Source organism: Macrotis lagotis, chromosome 1 (genome assembly GCF_037893015.1).
Source record: "Macrotis lagotis isolate mMagLag1 chromosome 1, bilby.v1.9.chrom.fasta, whole genome shotgun sequence".
NCBI classification, from domain to species: domain Eukaryota; kingdom Metazoa; phylum Chordata; class Mammalia; order Peramelemorphia; family Peramelidae; genus Macrotis; species Macrotis lagotis.
Window position 1 is genome coordinate 195,162,038 of NC_133658.1, and position 22,534 is coordinate 195,184,571.

General features: G+C 32.5%; 1 protein-coding gene and 1 long non-coding RNA gene across 2 annotated transcripts in view; one reads left to right on the forward strand and one right to left on the reverse strand.

Moving 5' to 3' along the window:
* The window catches only part of CSMD1 (CUB and Sushi multiple domains 1), a 2,413,561-nt gene that overhangs the window by 1,975,033 nt on the left and 415,994 nt on the right, over nucleotides 1-22,534 (forward strand). The window contains exons 41-44 of the mRNA XM_074209535.1: nucleotides 4,217-4,420; nucleotides 5,312-5,436; nucleotides 6,261-6,357; nucleotides 13,000-13,104. Coding sequence (XP_074065636.1) covers nucleotides 4,217-4,420; nucleotides 5,312-5,436; nucleotides 6,261-6,357; nucleotides 13,000-13,104 — 531 coding nt within the window. The remainder of the gene's footprint in view (nucleotides 1-4,216; nucleotides 4,421-5,311; nucleotides 5,437-6,260; nucleotides 6,358-12,999; nucleotides 13,105-22,534) is intronic.
* Nucleotides 1-22,534, reverse strand: part of LOC141504493 (uncharacterized) — a 42,594-nt gene that overhangs the window by 14,306 nt on the left and 5,754 nt on the right. The gene's annotated exons all lie outside the window — the stretch shown is intronic.

Here is a 22,534-nt window from a genome sequence, read left to right on the forward strand (position 1 = left end):
TTTTGAACTCAATTTTTTTTTGTTTTTTGTTTTGCTTTTTTTTCCTGAAAACATTTGGAAACTCATTAATTAGGTTGGTTGTACCATAAGAGGTAACAATGCTATTGCCTAATTTCAATTCTTTTATTTTATCTTATTTTATTAATCTTTATTGTTACATTAAATAACTCCAATTCGTGTATTCTCAAAAGTGAAACTTTAATGGGTTGTCATTCGTTAATTCCTAATATACCTAATATATCTGTATCCTCCAACTCAATTTATTAAACAGGTTTGTTTTTGTTTTTCTTTCCTTTTTTAGATAATAAACTATTAGTTGTGCTATCCCATTCATTTAAAGCTTCTGTCAACTTAAAATACTATTTAATAAACGGCTGGTATATTTGTTGCACATATAGCATAATTCTTAAGCATTGTATATTCTCCTCCATGAAGCTTCAAGGTTCAGGATGGGAGATAACACTTTTAGAGTTAGTAGAGCTGGTCTTTTTCCTCTACTTGCAAATATAGTCTGTATCGTATCTCATTGAAGAAAGTGGACATCAAATAAATGTTTGACTGTGACCCCTTTCTAATAAGGTGGCTTAAAAATAGTGTGTGTTTTTAGTATTTTATTTTCCCATTTCAGTCCCCCAAATGAAATTAAGAAACTATTTCAGGAAGAAATAGTCCTATACTGGGAGCTCTTATTAGAATTCTGTTTTCAACTAAGTTATAATGTTTTACAAATTATTTGATTTATGTGGGGCTCTATTTTCTCATATGTATAAAAATGAAAATGAATAAATTAACCTTTAATGTCCTTTAATGATGACTATCTGTTTACATGCTTCCTTGTTTCAGTTGGGAGAAATAAAAATTTTCCCACAAAAGGGCAAAATACAAAAACAGGATACCATGTACAGAATTGTCTTATTCAAATATTTGAAAGGCAACATGGTATAATGGAACAGTTTTCTAATCATTTAAGCTTGGGCAAGTCATTTAATGTCTCTGGGCCTATGTTCCTCATATGTAAAATGAGGAGGTTGAACAAGATAGCCTCTACATCTATAAACTTATGTTTTGTGGTACCTAAAACTGAGAATTGAGTTTATTAAAAATCTTAGAAGAATCCTTGTAATTCACAAACAGGAGTAGAAAATGCAAAGTAAAAGCTTATAAGTACATTTGAGCAGATAATTGTTCTTTAACTTTTCTTGTTGTAGTTTATAACAATCAAGTACATGCTATTATTGATTTCCCCCAGTATTCATTTCATTTTTGAGATTAGAAGCAACACATGAAAGTTTGGTCATTTATTTTCAGCTTGGGTTGAATTTGAGCATACTAAGAAGCATATTTCAGAAGCATACTAGCTTAAGTATATTAAGAAGCATATTAAGGAAGTATGAAATGCATATTTCTGTCTTTTCCTAATGAAGATGGGATGTACAAGTTTAGTTTATATCCCAATGAGTTTGATTTGAATTCAGTTGCTACTAGATTTAGACAGAAGAATTAAAAAAAAAAGAATGATAAAAGTAAGAAATGCTACCCTTGGATCATAAAATGAACAAAGCTTACTTCACTTGCATGCTGATGCTTATATATATATATATATATATATATATATATATATATATATATATATAATTTACATTTGGTTTTTAAGAGGGATACATTTCTGCACTTCACTCTACTTTTGGTATTTGATGACTATTAACAAGCCTACTACATTTTCCTCCCTCTTATCTTCTTATTAAAAAAAAAAATATGCATACAGTTGCAGGCCTGGCTGCTTTCCAGTATCATAAACCTCCCACCTCTAACCCCCAGAGATTAGCATCCAGTCTCTGTCTGAGCACACTAATCTGGCCTATAGAGTCAATCATTTAGTTTATCACCCTTTATTCCAGGTTGACCTTACTCGTTTTCACTTTTCCACTGGGCTGATTTCAATTTTGTTTCACAGCAGTGTGAAACATTTACTAAAAGTTGGAGAATAATTACTACAGTAAATAGAATTTATCTCATGCTGGAATGTCTAGCTTAACATCAAAAAGTATGGGGAATGGCAGATGGGAGGAAAAATGAGCGTGGTTCTATCTACTTTCCCCAAAGACATTGCACAGACTACATTGATAGTTTAATGTATAGATTTCAGGGTTCTCTCTTGTCCCATTTTTATTTTATCTTATATTTTAATTTAAATTTTATACCAGGTTCTCCTCTCTTACCTAGGCTAGAAATGCAGCAGCCACTAGTGGTCCTGTACCACAACTGGCAGGCCTGGGATCTTTAATCTGCTTAAGTTCTTATCTGGGCTGTTTCACCTTTCCTGGTGGCTTAGAACTCATCATATAGATGCTGAATTTAGAATGGGTGGATACTTAATAGGGTTAACTAATATTCCTTCTCAAATGGCCAAGCCTTTCTAATTTTATTCAAGAATGGATTCTATTGAATTGGTTTTAATATACCAGGTGACAACATAAAAATAAAAACAACGACAACAAAAACTTTGCTGCCTCATCTTGCTACCTATTTCTGCAAGTCTATATAATATTTATGCACCAAAACATTTAGTGAAGATTTTACTGCATCTTGCCCAAACATAAAAATACTTTTAAAACTTCCCTCTTTGTTTGAATATTTAAATCTAAATAGAAAAATAATTAGGGAAGTATTTTTCCATAAGTTAAAACGTTCTCAAGCATTGTTATTATGAACAAATTTGGTAAACCATCCTTTCCCTCCATGTCTATGTTGCAGTCATAAAACGTATCCAAGAAATGTGAAAATAATTCAATTCAATTTAAAATTTTTAAGTAATACCCACTAAAGTATCTATTAGTGCAAAATTATAGGCATCTAGTTCTTTCTTCCTTTTTTAAAGGGGGGATCCAGGTCTAGATAGTTTTTTGTTTCTTACACTGCTGAGATCATGAAATATATGAAGTTGACGTCTATTATACAATTTTATTCATTTTTGCATCTTATTGGACAATTTTAAATCCTGAATAGAATCTAGGTCAATCAAAATAATCTCCTTAACATGACTCTAAATGAATTGCTTTCCTAAACAGTGTTTCATAATGTGAGCTATGGCATGGTTCAACACTTTTCATTTTCAAAATCAGACAGTGGTCGATGGCATAGAAAAAGAGTGAATTCTGAAAGAAAAGGAGTACTAAGGGCCTTTTCTCATAGAGTTGTTGTGAATGAAGAAAAGCAGATTAGGAGATAAATGAGGGCATAGTTCTGGATACTATAGGATTGGGGTGCCACAGTATGTTAGATCTCAAATGGAACTTAGAGATCATTATAATTCTTTTATTTTATTGAAATGATATCCAGAGAAAGTGATGTGATTAAGATCACATAATTAATTGTAGATCAAATTATTTGAACCCAGATTTTGACTCCATTGTACTACCTTGCCTCCATTATAAAACTAAAGAAACATTGACTTTAATAGTAGATAGAAATACAAAGAATTCTACCAGTTTATTTAAATTCTAGAATAAAAAAACTTTCAGTGAATTCATATATACAAATGTATATATGCATATACATGTGTGCATGCATATAGCTTAGGAATTTTCTTAGGAAGAACTCCTTTTACAATTCCAGTCAGTAAAGCTTTTCTATAGCTTAATAGGGTGAGGGTTGATTGAGACCACTGATAGGTTCAGTGATTTCCTTAGTACTGAACAGGGACCATAAGCTGGAGTGAAACCTGAACTTGCATCTTTCTGATCTGAAACAAATTTTCAATTCAATATTCTAAGGGTGTGTGTGTTTGTGTGTGATATTCATACCCATACCCACCCCCCCTCCACATCCAGTGGAAAGGTAATGCCTTGCAATGACAGAAACTTGAGTTTTCACCTAGATCTACTACTAGCTGAGTAGTTTTGGACAATGACTTTAAAATCTTTGCCTCTTTATTTCATTGAGAGAAATTATTTAGTCGACTTTAGTCTTTAAAATCATATTTTATAAATTAGAAATTATAATACTTACCTCCTAGGATTGTTATGAAGTTAAAATGAAATAATGAATTGGAAAAATATTTTGAACAAAATTGATATATGATACACATAAAAAGCATAATTGTATATAATGTTTTTCTAGATTCACTTTAAATTAATTTGAAATACATTGGTATTTATGACATGAAAATAATATTATTTTTCCTTCTTTGGAAAAAAAAACCAACAAAATTCTTTAGCTGTTCCACGTACAAGTGATACACAGTGCAGCTCTGTCCCAGAGCCCAGATATGGAAGGAGAATTGGCTCTGAATTTTCAGCGGGTTCAATTGTTCGATTTGAATGCAACCCTGGATATCTACTTCAAGGGTCCAAAGCAATCCGGTGCCAGTCAGTGCCTAATGCATTAGCTCAGTGGAATGACACAATACCAAGCTGTATAGGTAAGCAATTATGGGCCGAGTTTAATAGTGCACAGGAGCCCTAAATCAGAATTGGACAGCAGTTTCAGAAAGTAGTTTTTCCTACACCTATATATTCATTCACCATCAATTAATAATGGTCATGTCCAATTTAAAAGGGCAATTTGTCATGTCAGAAATAATTGAGTACCAGCTGGAAGCTAGGAAATGTACTGTTTCTTATAATAACCCATTAGATGAACAAGTATGATGCATGTTCCCCCCGCCCCCTTTGAATATTTATTAACTATATGGCCAACTATAAAGCTACAAATATAGCATATAATTCTGGGTTTTTATGAAAAGTAATATAATGTTGATTGTCCAGATCTCTTACGTAGTATCCCTTTAATAAATTTGTGCTGCTGAATTATTGAAGTCATATGCTAATCCTGAGCAAATAACAATGGTTCTGTTAGTTGTAATTTATTTGCTTCATTTTGTGTAAAAGCCTCTGGCCAGAATCAAGTTTAGTTCTTTGAATTCATTTGTACATTTTAAAAGTATTTTCTCTCTGGTCTGGCTCATAATTTCCTTTAATATCAAATAAATACCATGTACTTAAACCATGATAGAGTTATTATTCTAAACAGAATTCTTCACTCATACCACTGTTCTTTCTAAACTGTCCTAGTCTTCAAAATAGTTTTTTGCCTGAGTAAACATAACTAATTGAGCAAATGTCATCAACTGATATTTAAAAATTAAGAAAATGACAATCTTTCTACAGTGATTAAAACCTGCCAAATATGTATTGTCACTATTTATATGACAACCATCTTAGAAATAAATCACATTTTCAGAAACCCAAACAATACATCACATTCTAGTTTTGGTCACAACTATGTACTTAAATGTAATAATGCTTTCTAGTTCCCTGCAGTGGCAATTTTACACAAAGGAGAGGCACTATCCTCTCCCCTGGTTATCCTGAGCCATATGGAAACAACTTGAACTGCATATGGAAGATCATAGTCACAGAGGGATCAGGAATTCAGGCAAGTCGCTACTCTGCAAAGTGAAGAATGTTTGTCTTCAGGACTTTGAAATAATTTATTGATATATTTTTAATTTAAAATTTCTGGAAAATAATTTAAGGATGTTTTTTTGTTGTTGATAGTTGCTAATCTTCCTCCTCTATAGCTAAGTGAAAAAATATAACAGAAGGAGCCAAATCTATCAATTATTATATTTTCTGTAATTCATTATGTCTATATACTTTTAGACTTCTTGCTACCTTTATCTAAATTTCTCCATCTCTCTATCCATTTTCATATGCATCTAATGTTGATCATTTTGTTTTATGTTAATTTACTATTATAGTTTTATATCATATAAATTCATTATAACTATATCTATAGCTATATCTTACACATGTCCATCCTTGGTTGTTTTATTGCATGTTATTTTACTGTGTATTTTAATGATATTCTAATTCATTATACATACATATATGTATGTAAATGTTTTCAGGTATAATTTACTTGTGTTCATTCTTGGTTCCTTTGTCATTATTTTATGATATTTGTATCTATGTGTTGTCAATTTCTATACTTGCTCTTCCATATACATATATATATATATATATATATATATATATATATATATATATATGATCTTTGATTAGTTTTATTTTAACATTTATATCTTTATCTCCAACTATTTCTATAACTTTCTTTTGATATAGTTCATGTTTCATCCTTGATTACTTTCTTTGGCGCCATATTATATTGTATGCCTCTTTATTTCATTGAGAGAATTTATTTAGTCGATTTTTGTCTTTAAATAAAAAAAAAGTTAAACTAATGTCAATATGTTCCAGATTCAAGTAATCAGCTTTGCCACAGAACAAAACTGGGATTCCCTTGAAATCTATGATGGTGCAGATATGACTGCTCCAAGACTTGGAAGTTTTTCAGGTAATAAAACTGCCAGTTCTTATTCCATAGAACTCAAATTAAACTTTCTAAATAGTTGCAAAAAAAAGCTATGATATACCCAAAAAGACTTGTTAAAATTTATTTAAAATTTCATATAACTTTTTGTATGTTATTTTTTGGACTCTTCTTAATTACATATATACAATCATCATTTGAATGTTTGGTGATGGATTTTATCAGCTTACATTTGATGTGAAGTTAATATTAAGCACATACCTGTGAAATTATTGTTGATGTTCCTCAAAAATGCCAAAAAATTCATACATGTATGAATCAATGGTCAGTTTTTTTTTTATTTTACTATGCTTCAAAGGAAGGTAGTTTTTTTCTACTCTATTTCCTAATGGAATCTCAAACATGGTCCTCTTCTTGCATAGATTCAAGCATAGATTCAGCAGGTAGATAAAATGAGATGGTGGAGTGGCAAATCATGGTAGCCTCTTCAGTTACTTATTGGTCACCATTCCTAAACAATGCTGTCTCCTCTTTGTCATAATTGTGAAAATTGTCAGGATTCTTGAAGTCATTCATTGGTTTTCAGAGTATGTTATTTGAATTGGTAAGAGCTTAAATCTGATGATAAGAGAATATTGATGATCTATTGTTACTTACATATAACCAAAAGACTGTCAAATTAATTTTTGGAAAAAAGCAAGTCATTTAGGAAAAAGTCTAAAAAATTTCCTTTTTTCAGTTCAGAACTATAGAAATAGGTATGTTTGTGAAGACAGGTACACACACACACAAACACATATACACATTCAAATTTGTCCAAGGAAAAATATATATTCTTTTAAGTAGTATCTATAAAGAAAGCACTTTTTTTTTGCTCCAATTCATTTGCAGATTATCCAGGAAAAAGAGTGTTTTCAAATAGCAGTTTCACTTTGCATTTCATACACTAACTATTAATTTTACTATCACCATAACAAGAGTTAAGTTCAATAAGTAAAGAAATGGAAACCTTCCCTAGTGCATATTAAAACATAAAGGTATGGGAGGCTAGGTGGTGCAGTGGATAGAGCACTGGCCTTGGAGTCAGGAGTACCTGAGCTCAAATCCGACCTCAGACAGTTAATAATTACCTAGCTGCATGGCCTTGGGCAAGCCACTTAACCCCATTGCCTTGCAAAAACTTAAAAAAAAGAAAAGAAAAGAAAAAAGAAACATAAAGGTGAGATTTCAACTATTTAAATAGCTACACTATTTCTCAAAGGATTTGAATTAGGAAAAAAAATCTCATACTGCTAAGTGACATAGTGGATGTATGTGTATGCGTGTTTGTGTGTGTATATGTATATCTGAGTGTGATTAGTTTGATTCTTAGTCCTTTAAATATAAAACATTTCAATTAATTAGTGATTTGAAATTTATCTTGAGGATTCCTAAGTAGGAAAGACTTCAATTGAAGATGAGTATTAGGTATCATAGCTATTCAAATAAATTAATCAAAAATTCAATTTTTATTATTGTGAGCAATATGAGCCTTACTTGAAGCTTATATTAATGACATATATAGTTTCTCCTGGATGATTTAAAAAAAACATACATTTTAGAAAATAAGTAGGACATTGAATGAAGACATTGACCTTTAAAACTCCAAAAAAATCAAAAGACAGGAAGACAAAAAAGTAAATAATACATACAATGGGAAGATCAATATCTCAAGGAAACAGTTCATTCAGTTGAAAACTAAAGAATGTCTATGCTTTGTCTAAAGTCATAATTTTGTGGAAATAAGTAGTTTATATTGTTGAAATAGTTTTATGTTTTCTCTAGAAGTCTAATGTAGTGCTTTCTTAGTTTTAAAATGTTTACCTTTTGTTATTGTTGTTGTTCCAATAAACATGAAAAATGGAAATAAAATTTCACTTTTTATCCACTGGGTTTCCAAGTTATGTAGCTTACTATATATTAGAATATACATTCTAAAATTTCTCCAAGAATAAGTATTTAGTATGTATTTTAGACTTTATATGACTATATTGGTAAACTACTTAGTTCTGGATTATTTTCTCAAATATATCTTTTCCATCCCATCAACTTTTTTACATGCTTATATATGGGGATGTTGGATGAAGCTGATCGGAATCCCAGCACATTTCAAAAAGCTGATTGAATCAACTTACATAATAATCTAGTGACATGATCTTTCCAGGTAGTGTATCTTAGCTGGTAGTCATCTAGGATGGATTGGAAAGCAAAGAGTTGAGGCAAGAAGAGTCATTTGAAAGCTATTATATGTGAGTCAAAATAACTCAGGTTTCAATTCTGAATGGCTAAAGAAAAAATGATGGGAAAATTAACAAATTTAAGAAAGGAACTTTTAGTGATGGAATAAGAAGAAAAGGAAATTTGTTTTTAATTAAATTCAATAAAATTATTCAATATTTTTTCTCAGGTTTCCCATTTATAAACTGAGAGTAGCCCACATTTATTATCTCTAAGAGAGGTTGAGATTGATGTACCAGAATCAATCAATTGACTAATATGTACTAATATGGTGAGCTTCTTGGAGAGGAGGGCCACCAGGCTGCCAATGGGGGATCAGAAATGGAGCAAGTTAAATCTCCCAGACTGAATCAGTAGTGGAATCAAGCCTATGAGGGACTACTTCACTTCTAGCTTAGGGAAACTAGCGAGACCTAGTCTCAAAAATACCATAAACTAAGTTTGGATCTAGGTAATTTTCAAGTTTTTATATAATTAAAAAAGAGTTCAAATCATGACAATAGATGAGGTCTCAGATTTATCCTAGTCAGCTCAGAAAAGCATTTACTAGGGTTTATTATGTGCCAGGCACTAAAGCACTGGAAATACAAATACAACTAGAAGGAAAGTCCTTGCATTCAAGAACTTGCATTCTAATGGAAGAAGAACCCCCCACCCCCTGCCAACCCTTACACAGTATTTCTAGTGTGAGAAGTCTGGAGAAGAAAGAAATAAATTTCCAGAATGAGGAGGTTTCTATGTTGTGATAGAAAAATTCTAGAGAGCCAACAGTACAGCCTCTTCCTTTTCCCTTTTCATTATCATTTATCAATCTGCTTTCATCATTATTATTCGTAAACATCCTTTCCCTTCTGCTCTCAGTGTCAGCACCTAATAGAGATGCTCAATCCTTCAAGACAGAAATATGCCAAGGACTTGCTTACTGTCTCATTGAGAATGACACAAGTTGTTATTAGCAAAGTACTTTATATTGTAAAGGGTTATTTAAGTATCAAATAGGTAGTTACATTCATTTGTATATAGAATTATATGATTGAGGGAATGTGAATAATATTTTACTAATTTATCAATCAAAAAATATAAGAATCTACAGTAGAAATTGTGCCCCATACTTATGACTTATAACAGTCTTCAAAATACTATAGCATACCATTATCAGTTATTATTATTTTTTCTTGAAGCAGTTTATAGTAAATTATACTTTTGGAAATTTAATTAATTTTCAACATATAGGGAGAAGCCGTCTATAAAATTTTTTCTTGCACTGGAAAGACCATATATAGATATATGCATACATATATTATTATTTATATATAAGTATATATGTATATATCAGAAGTTTTGAATAAAGATATTTGAAATACAAAATTGTAAAAGCACTTTATAGATCATCCAATCCAACTCTGGTATCAGATAGAGTAGACAACTGAGGGAAAGAAAACTTTATCTAGGGTCAGAATAACTCTAATATCTTGAGTCCCATCATACATGCATTCATTGATTCAGTTCTATTCTATGCCAGGTACTATGCTAGATCTGGAAATACAAAGACAAAAACTAAACAGTACCTATCTTCAAGGAATTTACATTCCATTGGAGAAAATACTATATACATGCACATAGAAAATTAAATACAAAGCAGATAACATAGTAATTTCTGAAAGTAAGAGCACTGGAATGTGGAGAGATCAGGATACTTTAGATTTTGAAGGATTGCTAGCAAATCTAAGAGACAAAGCAGTCAGTACCAAGACAAAGAGTCAGTAAAGTTAATGATGTTTACAGCAAATAGCATGCTGCCAGCATACAGTGTTTAGAACAGTCATAGGAAACAAACCCGGAGCCAGACTGTGAACAATTTTAAATGCCAGAAAAGTTTGAATTGCATATGAAGACTCATATCTAGAAGGAACCAATAGGCCTTCTTGAAAAGGGGAATAACAAGTCCATATCTTTGCTTTAATAATATTAATTTGATGTCTATATGGTAACTTAGAGAGAGAGGTAAGACTGGATGAATTCTAAGAATAATTCACTAGTCTCAGGGAAGGGTAGTAAAGGCACAGAATAAGGTGGCTATGTTAACAAATATAGAGAAGGGGATGAATGGAAGGGTATAATAGTAGAATTATTCCAGAGCTACTGGCATTAAACAATGATTCTTCTCTCAGAACTTGCATGTATGCAGAAATTTATTAAAAATATATCTTTTTTTTAATAGTTATGACAACTAATTTACTAATATCTCTAGGACAAATACCTTTCTTTTGAATTCAGGCATATGAATCTTTCTGTAATGTAAATATTTGGTAACAGCAAAAAGTATAAATTAATTGAATTATAAGAAATAATTCTTAGACTAAAGTCCTACTCTGAGTCCTCATAAAGATGACTCTGGGTCCTTGAAGATCACACTGTCATCATTACAGAAGCTTGGGCAAAATCTACAAGACTAGTAGAACTTCAGCTATAGTCTCTGTGATACTCAGGCTAGTGAAGACTTAAGAGCCTCGTCACCAAAGCTGGCCACCAAAAAATTATTTTTTAACTCTCTAATTCATTAAAATCCATCACCAAATTGTTTAGAAGATCAAATTAAATATTAATAGAAAAAGTGTCATTTTGTTAAAGTATTAAAGAGAATTATTTTATTTTTTAAATTATTTTATAGTTATTACATGGTTATTTCATTTTTGACTTGAAATTCTTGGATTTTCTTTGGAGTAGCTTTCCTAAAATTCTAAGTCCTTCATTTCCAATTTCCTTCAAAGAATAAATCATCTCTATCAATTAATTGAATTGTGCTTCCTTATTAAAGTTAAGGAATCATTTTAATAAGACTATATAACACAATGCATTAATAAAGGTTTCTTCATTTGTGTATTATAACAAAGAAAAAATCATTTAATTTGCTTATCACTTCTAAAAGAGTCCATTTTATTTTACTTTATAATTTAAGACTTTGACTCTCCTGGGAATTTTCTTTTTTGTTATTTTCCTATTTCAAAACTTTCTTCCAGTATTCTAATTTCTTTTTTTCAAATATGACCTTAGCTCCTCTGAGTCTCTTACTGATTTTTCAGTTGGTATAACATGAGCTGGGGCATTTTAAGTGAAGAGAATGTATTCAATATAAATGAATATATACCTTCCTTTTTCACACAGTTTTGGCTGAAGTCATTCAGAGACCTGTGGGGGAACATCATTCAGTGTTAGTCACAGTGGGAATAGAAAAGAGGTTACCAGTCAAAAGCTATGTCCCATGAATAATGCATTGAATCAACATCTTCACAGAATGACTATACCCAGCCAGACTTCTGTGTGGTCTTGAAATGTTCTTTGTCCTGATGGCCTTGTCAAATCAACCAAATGGAAAAGGCAGACATTTGAAATGGGAAAAAAAACAAAGTAGAGAATAAAACATATAAGTAATAAGCATCCACATGGCATTTGTATGATTTGAAGTGTTCAGGAGGTATCCTCTATATCATGATACATTAAGAAAACATCTGGAAGAGAACTAAGAAGAACAAATAATTTTTTCTTTGTTTTAAAAATACCTGTGGACACATAATATTTAACATATATACATATATATATATATAAATATATAAAATGAAAATTGATACTATTAGAGACACAAATATCTGAAGATTCTTTGGAATCTTCTGATATTTCTAAGGATATATTTAAAAAATTCCTGATACTTGTTTAAGGTCTTCCACAATATATCAAAATATCTTTTTAGTTTTGGCAATTTAACTTATATTTTTAAACTTTATAATTTGACTGAAGGAGTTCTAGGATCATTCTTAGATGCCATTGAGTCCACCCTTTCATAAAAACAAAACAAAACGGAGGTATAGAGAATTTAAGTGATTTACTCAAGATTGCAAGGTGTCTTAGGTGGAATATGAACCTAAATCTTCCTGATTCAATATTTACCATCTTATCCACTGTACTATGCTGGTACATATGCCTGACTGCATGGTATGGCTGCCCTTGTGTCCTTTTATATTTTGTCATAGACTGGTGTTGGAAGTTAATAGACCATTTTCTCTACAATATTTTCCCCAATTCCCCAAAATATAAATTATCTCTCCTTTCTAAGATTTCTGTTCTAACTCTCGGGTTTTTTTCCTTAACTATTTATCATGTAACAACTTTTTTTAGTTATTTGGAATATTTCCCTTATCTTTTTTCCTAGAATATCTATATGCCCATTAAGACAGTATCTACATCAAATAAGTTGACAAATTAATGGTCTTTGAAGAATTTAATTAAATTGCTCTGGAAGAATAAGCATACCTTTTCAAATGTTTCACATATAAAAAATGTTTACAAGTAGCATGAATTATGATTAAGGTTAAACTACTTTGCTTTTTACAGGTACTACTGTGCCAGCACTGTTGAACAGTACCTCCAATCAACTCTATTTGCATTTTCAGTCAGATATTAGCGTGGCAGCAGCTGGCTTTCACCTGGAATACAAAAGTAAGACCTACTAACTGCCTTTTCAGATTTGAGATAATATTACTGGCTTTATAAGAAAATTGTTTTATGATGTAAACACAAATGGAAACCAAAGTTAACTCAAAAGACATTTTTAGAACTTGTGGGAAATTACTTCTTACTGAAATTTCATTAGAAAATATAAGTAAAATGTGTTGTCTTATATCTGGGTGAGAAAATGGAGGAGTATCTTAAAATAAAAATTCTGATTAAGGTAGCTTAGCTTAATGACTTTAGAGCATCCTTGAAAATTAATTTAATTTTATTGTGAAATCTATACATGTATTCTTATTAATACCTAAAAAATACAGATAACCTCATGTATTAATTTGCAATTAATTTGCATAACTTTTCTATTTCTCTTCCCAAAGAACTCTTAAAAATCTGTACTAGCAGAGAGCAGCAACTCCAGTGCTGATGTCTGTGTATTATTCATTTTAATTGGGAGTGTAGGCATTGCAAAGGAGGCTCTAACCTTTTAAAAATGAATGTGAAGCTGAGTTAATAGTCTGATAAATGGGATGACAAAGGTCAAATTCACAAATCTTCTTTGACGTTTGATTATGCAGGTAAACCTTGTAAAAAGAAGATATAAGAATTTCCAATGAGAGTGAAGTTTATTTTAGAACATGTTTTCAAGCACTAAAAATGCTTAATGTGGATATTCATCTCCCTTAATAAGCAGTTGCAAATAAGCAAATACATAGATAAGCTTTAATAAGTGATCTTTTGAATTGAGATAAACAGTTTTTGAGGATGTAAATGCATAGATGTTTCTGAAAAGCTAGATTTCCAGCTGATGATAAGCATTCAGAGCCAGACACTAACCACAGGACAGTCTCACATTCTGGTCAAATTCCCCTTCCTATTGCCACCATTTGTATGCAAGTTTGCAGCAATTTATTTGAATAGGACTCCATTAATGATTGTGCAAAATGAAGCCTTAGATATTATTTACTTGGGTTACATATGGAGAATTTGCTCCCTTGTTTGACACATTTTTTTGAACATCTGTAGATGGTGAATTATGAGGTTCATTTCATAGTAGGAGCTAACAGATGCACTCATTCATGTGGTGGTATTATGGCTGATGAATGCTCTTACCTAGTACTCTCAAGGTGGTTCTGACTCTTTTGGTTTCTCATCTACTACCAAAGTGAAAAGACATATTAAAAAATAATTTGTCTGCAAATTTCCATAAAGATATAGGGACATTTGCTTCACCAACATAGTCATCTGTGGTTCAGTTTTATTACCAGAGGGTAGGGTAGACTTATTAGGAGAGGAAAATTAGTGCATATCTCTCTCTCTAAAAGGAAAGAGGTTTAAGGTTTAACTTAAGGTCATTGTTTTTTTTTTTTTTATTTTTCTTTGGTACTATGTGGTTCTAATTTGACACATTTCTTTTTTTCTAGTTTTTATTTTTTGACTCAAACATCTTCATCTCTCATTTTCTAGTTGTCAAGAATGATGATTTCTGTGTCTATCATTCTGATTATAAAGGCTGGAAATATGGATAATGTGAACTAAGAGTAAAATTAATGTTACCAATCACCAGTGCAAAGGCAGAATTATTTAGACTATAACCTGTGGAGCTTTCAGTGCTTTCAATATATTTTCCTAGTATAATGACTGACATATAGGATACTTAAGAAGTATTTCTTGAATGACTGGCAAGACTAAACAAAGCATTTAAATGAGTATTGGACTATGAGATCTTCTCTCCAAGGTGACAACATGTTGGGAAGGGGCTTATTTCCTTCCTTGGTGTGTAAATTTTCTCTAGGAAGTACTTTTTTTTTTTAAATTAAAGATTTTATTTATTTTGAGTTTTACAATTTTTCCCCTAATCTTACTTCCCTCCTCCCACCTCCCCACAGAAGGCAATTTGTCAGTCTTTACATTGTTTCCATGGTATACATTGGTCCAAATTGAGTGTGTTGAGAGAGAAATCATATCCTTAAGGAAGAAACATAAAGCACAAGAGACAGCAAGATCAGACAATAAGATATCAGGCTTTTTCCTAAATTTCAGGTAATAGTCCTTGGTCTTTGTTAAAACTCCACAGTTGTTTCTCTGGATACAGTCAATATTCTCCATTGCAGAGAGCCCCAAATTGTCCCTGATTGTTGCACTGATGGAATGAGTGTATCTATCAAGGTTGATCATCAGCCCCATGTTGCTGTTAGGGTGTACAATGCTTTTCTGGTTCTGCTCATCTCACTCAGCATCAGTTCATGCAAATCCCTCTAGGCTTCCCTGAATTCCCATCCCTCCTGGTTTCTAATAGAACAGTAGTGTTCCATGACATACATATACCACAGTTTGCTAAGCCATTTCCCAATTGAAGGACATTTACTTGATTTCCAATTCTTTGCCACCACAAACAGGGATGTTATGAATATTTTTGTACAAGTGATGTTTTTACCCCTTTTCATCATCTCTTCAGGGTATAGACCCAGTAGGGGCATTGCTGGATCAAAGGGTATGCACATTTTTGTTGCTCTCTGGGTGTAGTTAGGAAGTACTTTCAAAAGCAACTATGGTCCTCAGGCATTGTCTTGCTTTGCTCTCTCTCTTTCTAGGCAAGCATTCCCCGTGTTCTTTAGGTCCTCTGCAATATTTGTCTTTGGACCATCTCCAAATTCCTATCTCTATCATCTAATTTGTACAAAATCAACTTCCCCTCCTCAATCCTTAGAAGATCAAAGTTTAGAATACTTTCTATCCAATTACAATCTTACCATTCCATTGTCTAAATTGCCTGTGCCCTTGACAACTTTGTAGCCTAGATTTTTTGATGCTAGACACATTCATCTTATCCTCCTTTAAAATTCCATTTTTTTCCTTTGATTCCTCATTGTAAAGAGTTTAAATACAGAAGCTCAGATGCTTCTAATACAAACCACAGAATCTCAGCTCTCTTCTAATCCAAACAAGAATTCCCACTATACCATTTAAGACAAGAAGCAATTTAACCTTTTCTTGGAGTCCTTCAGTGAAAAAGATCCATAACTTCCAGAAGCAACTCATTCTATTTAAGGACAAGACAACAGTAACTTTTAGAAAATTTTATCCCTACCTGAAGGCTAAATCTTTGAAATTTCAAGAATTGTTTGGTGCCTGTTTATTGACCGATAAATTGATTGTTTCTAGTTTTACCTCTGGGGACAAGCCAGACAAGTCTAATCCCTCTTCTGGGAAATGGTGTTACAAATACTTAAACACAGCTATCATCTTTGTTATGACATTTAATTTTTCCTTCTCTGATAGACACACACACACACACACACACACACACACAGAGAGAGAGAGAGAGAGAGAGAGAGAGAGAGAGAAACACAGGTAGAATCAAACAGAGAGAAAAAGATCTATTCTGGGGCATCTAGGTGGCACAGTGGATAGAGCACCAGCCCTGGACTCAGGAGGACCTAAGTTCAAATCCAGCCTCAGACACTTAATAATTACCTAGCTGTGTGGCCCTGGGCAAGCCACTTAACCCCATTGCCTTGCAAAAACCTAACACACAAAGATCTTTTTGTATTATGATTTACAGAAAGTTTAAAAAGCAATTTCTTGGTAATCATTTTATTAATAATGATAGCATATTATTAATAAAAAGGGGGCAGTGACACTCTCAAATGCCAAAGTCCAATCAATGGAGCAATGTTTATATACCCTTCAAAGAATGGGTGTTCATGAGGATGGCAAATTGACTTTTAATGGTTAACAAGTGATGAGAAAAAATGAATATTATAATGAGGAGTTGGGAATATGACTTTAATCATATCATTACTTTAAAATAATTCCATGACTTGGGCAATTTGTTCAAAGATTTTATCCCTACCCTAACCTGGGTAGAACAGAATGGGTAGGAATTTACCTGGATAAAATGGTGAGATAAATTTTTGGCAGAGGTCAGTAATATCCTTTAGAGACTGGGCTTTAAACAAGGAAATAGGGGGAAAAAACTTGAATCTGTCCTATAATTAGTTAGTTAAAAACCATTTCTCTCAGTGTGTATATAATATATATATATATATATATATATATATATGAAACATGCACACATATATTTATGTATATATATATATGTGTGTGTGTGTGTATAGATATACATCTGTGTGTGTGTGTATGTGTGTGTAGTTTCTTCCACTCTGTTCTTTGAGAACAAGCAATGTTTTGATTCAAAAAGAACATTGCCTGTCCTTTAGCAGGTATTTAATAAATATTTATTCATAGTATTAGGGTGAGAACTAATCTAACTAATCACCAAATGTACTTTTTAATATTAATAGCAAAACTTATCTGGTGAGAACACCTCTTTTGAATGAATCAAAGCATTAAATTAAATGTGAAGTATCTTTAATCAGTTTGGGGAAAATTGAAAGTCATTGATGAAATGAAATGATACTACATAAGAAGTGTATTAGAATTGATTGAGAAGATCCATTGATTACTTTGGGGGCATGCATGAGATATCAAACCTGTTTTGAACCTAGCTTTTCAGTGAGAGAGGCAGATTATATGATAAAATTCCACGGCCACTAAGCAGTGACCTTGGTACAGTGGTGGGTGATAGTAGCATCATATTTGTCCAGTTCCTATCTCTATCATACAATTTGTACAAAAATACCTTCCCTAGAAGAATTAGAAAGGAAAGACAGCTTCATGAAACTATAAAGAGCCCAGGACAAAGGTGAACCATACTTAGGGGAAACTTTATGAGAATTCCAGGAAAGAAGAGAGGGATTTACAAACATCCAACAAATGTGAGTTATCACCAATTACAGGTATAAGCACACTTTCTCCTAGATTCTACATGTAATTTTGGGAGAAAGTATCTCAAACTCTTGGGAGGAATGTTTGCATAACAATTTATATTAAATAGAACAGGCACATAACTCTATTTCCTCTTGTCTAAAGTCTAAATCTTCGACAATCTGACTTCTAACCTCAGCATTCTCCTGAAAGTACTTCCCCTGAAGTTATCATTGCCAAGCCTAATGATCTTTTCTCTATTTTCATTCTCCTTGACCTCTCTGAAGCAATTGATACTGTATAGATACTTTGTATTCTTGGGTTTTTGACATACTATTCTTTCTTGGTTTTCCTTATAGCCTCAATATTCAGTTCAATGAACATTAAGGTCAACTAGGTACCAAGGACTCTGTTGAGCTAGGTCTTCAAATAAGGAAAAAAAAAACCCTCATGGGTTAAGGAGGAAAGATAACATACATAAGTATGCTGAAAAGACAAAGGGGTGTGGGTGGTGAGAGGTAGGGGAGAAAGGGCACAGCCACCAGGAGCTATTCATCCCCTGGAGTTAAAGCCAAGAAGAACTATTAATGAAAAATGGAGAAAGGTTGTGAGCTCTGTATAAAGGTTTTAAGAGAACTTTAATACTCCATTCTCCCCTGAAAAAAGGGAGAGGCAAGTAAGGGTGAGTACAGAAGATGGTGGATATCAAAACCTGAGAATACTGTTGACTAGTTTATCCTGGGCAGGTCTTGGTATTGCTTAGAGAAAAGCCAAGCAAAACTCGTGATGAAAAATGGAACAGTATGCCAGTCTCTTCTCAGAGGCAATATAGTGTAATGGAAAGAACATTAGCCTTAAGAGGCAGGAAGACTTGAGTCTGTATTTTGCTTCTGCTAAAAATTATTTAATAGTATCTTTTTTTCCTAATTACATGTGAAAACAATTTTAGACAATCTTTTTTTATTTGAATTTTTTTATTTTAAGGCAATGGGGTTAAGTGACTTGACCAAGGTCACACAGTTTGGCAATTTTCTTTGAAGTGTCTGAAACTGGATTTGAACTGAGGTCCTCTGATTCCAGGACCAGTGCCCTACTTACTGCACCATCTAGCCACCTCTCAATCATTTTTGGAAAGATTTTGAGTTCTAATTTTTTTCCTGTCCCTTTCTTCCTTCCTCCCTAAGATAGCAAGCAATCTGACATATATTATATATGTGAAATCATGGAAAACCTATTTCCACATTAGTTATTCTGTGAAAGAAATAGAACAAGCAACAAAAAACCCCACAACACCCCCCCCCCCAAAAAAGTGAAAATAGTATGCTTCAATTAGACTCCATCAGTTTTTTCTCCTAATGTGTCCACAATGAGTCTCTTGGAATTGTCTTGGGTGGTTGTAATGCTGAAAAAAATTGCTTCTGATATTTAATAGCTGGTATCCTATGCATGTCATTTAACCTCATTGAACCTTAGTATCCTCATTCATAAATTGAGGGATTTGTACTCAAAGACATCTAAGTTATTTTTAAGCTCCAGATCTGTGGACCTGTGATATTTTGCTAGATTTTCATATAAGCCTTGTCTACCAATTGTGAATTCCAAGGCTCTGTATTGACTCCTCCTTTCAGGAAGGAGGGAAGAAAGGAAACAAGAATTTATTTACTATGTACTATGAATGGTGCTAAGCACATAGGACATAAATACAAGCAAAATTATAGTCCCTATCTTCAAAGAACTAACATTCTAATGGGAGAAAATTCTAATTGCAACATTAAAAGAAGAGGGGAATCCAGAAAGGAAGGAAATGACAGTATTTGAAACAAAGGAATGATTTTTTAGGTCCAGAATTTCAGAAAAGGGAAGAAGAATGAAGGCAGATCGGCTTTGTGCTTTCACAAAATGGAAGAGCTAGAAGGAGTTCACTAGTGGTAGAAGTAGAGTGGACCTTGTTGAAGATGTCCCAGATGATCAGACTTCAGGGATGATAGGATATACTAGAATGAGGAAACCTCAAGTGCTGAGGGAAGTTCTAGAAGAAGATAGCAGTTAAAGTTTGATTTGCAGTCCAAAATAGTTAGGACCAGAGTAGACCTATCACTATCACTTGTATATATCATCTGCTATCTACTTACATAGCCACTGATCATCATTACATCTTCTGTTTGCCATTTAAAGACCTTAAAAATTTGACTCAATTTTCTTTTCATTTTATTGCATATTATTTCCTTTCTGATCCATACTTTCAATCAAGTTGGCCTCATATATTGCCATGAATATACCACTATCTTTATCTCTTAGACTCCCTAGGCTCCTTCCAGACTCAGTTCAAGTGTCACCTGGTGAACTTTTCTTGATGCTTTAGTTGTTGTTATTCCCCACCTAAATCATCTTGTACCTCTTTTATCTATTTCCTGATATTAATATATGTTGTCTCCCACTATAAATAAGCTTCCTAAGATCAGGGTCTATTTCACTTCTTTGCATCACCCTAACCTGGAGAATCACAGTCTTTGGAGTATAGTAGGTATGCAGTGATGTTTTTCTTTCATTCTCGAAGAAGACAAGACTTCAGGGAAGTGGTGTGATGACAGGCATGCAAACTGGATTTGAGTAAAGGGGTACCGTGCTAAGTCACCAGCCCCATGTTTACTGAGTGATTGGTCATTTGAGTTTTTTACTGTTGTATGGGGAGTAATGGTAGAGAAAAACATTTGTAAAAGGAATTTCCTTATTGCTATTTTCATTGAAACCTTGAACTGATTTTCTAGTACTCTTTCAAGCCATTTTTGAAATAGCAAGTATAAGAGGATAATTTCTTTGTAAAGTTTACTCTGCAATAAAAGTCATACTTTAGCCATAGCCACAAGAAAGAGATCTAAGCTTTTAAAAAGAATAATCAAATCTCTTAACTCTATTGCTTTGAACCATGAAAGGGATGAATATAGGTTCATATAAGAAAGCATTGTGTGGGCATTCAGCTGTAACTCTGTACCTACTGATAGTTAAATAGCATAGTATCTCCTACTAGGTACTCAATGAATATGCTATAAAAAAAAGACATTGATCATCAAAGTAATCTGATAAATTTTTTTTTGTCATGAATTATACAGACCTTTATGAGACTGTCAGTACTCCTCCTTGATTTCTCCTCAAATACAGGTTTTTTAAGAAACAACCCTAATTTTATGGTCTAGTAAACAAGCAGTAGTTTTTTGGTTTTTCTAGCCTTCCTTATATTATTTAGTCAATTCAACCACTAACCAGAAAATATTTATTTGCTTACTGCCTACACTATTCCCCAAACTCTGCCAAATAAATGTGGCAAAATAAATGTGGTATTTATTTTACAGTCAAATCTAAAGTCAATTATTTTCCTTAAGCAGTTTAGGAAGGTAAATTTGAATGGAATTTCAGGTTAATTTGCTATGAAAAAATAAATAGCAATACCAGCTTAGGGTACTATCCTTTGCTAAGGTGTTTTTGTATCTTAATAGTGATATAAAAATAAGATAAAGGGTGTTTCACTGCTCTCTTTTCTGCTCTACTCCTCAATTTCCTTATCTGTAAAAAAAAAGAGATTAGGCTAAATTTTCTCTAGATTCTATTCCAATTATATAAAATTATATAATACTAAGATTTACTATAATAATAAGTTGTAGAGCATATTTTAAGCATCAGGTCCTTCTTTGCATCCCTGAAATTATATTTTGTAAGAAGTCACATATTCCAAATACACATAAGGCCTAATTTATTTTTTAATTCTACATTTTTTTTCCTTTTTTGGTACATTTCTTACTTTCCATATTTGCTTTACTCAGGATCCAATCAATTTTGTGATATTGAAACAAACATCTTTTTTTAAAATTATGAGTCAATATGTGCTACCTACGAAATAAATTTAGGCCATTATTCTCGTATTGACCTATGCTTTAAAAAGAGTTTTTACAAAATATAATTTTATCTGTTCTATTGTTATACTACATGTATCAACATTTTTATATGCTTTTAAAAAAGAAAAATAACTAAACTTCCTTGAATATTTCCAAATGGGATAAAAAATTTCATTAATGTGGGTACTCCATTCACTGATACAGATTACAACCCCTTTATATCTCAATAAACTCTTACATGAGCTTCTCTTATTAGATCTTCACAAGAACCCCATGAAGGAGTTGCTATTATTATCCTATTTGCCAGACACCAGAGATTAAGTGACTTTGCTTGGCTCACGTAGGTATTAACTATCTGAAGCAAAACTCAAATTCTCATTTTCTTGTCCAGCACTCTATCCACCAAATAAGAAGCTTTCCTATGAGTTCTATGCATTCTGTTGTCAAATATCTTATGATAGTGATTGCCCAGCATTGATGAAGCACTGCGGTACCTTGCTAATATGGGAGGAATCAAAAGCAATTTAGGCAAAGAAACTCCCACAGCAGCCAGATCTTCTCCTGTAGTTATATATCCTATAAATAAGACCCTGGAATGAAATTATTTTGGTAAAGGCAAGTGAGAAGTATGCCTTGCACAGCACCCCATTCACTATAATAAACATAATTGTGCAATTCCTACTACCAATCATTTGGTTGGTTGGTATGGTCCTCTTTGATAAGAAGAACTAGTAGCAGTAGTAGTACCTTTACATATATGC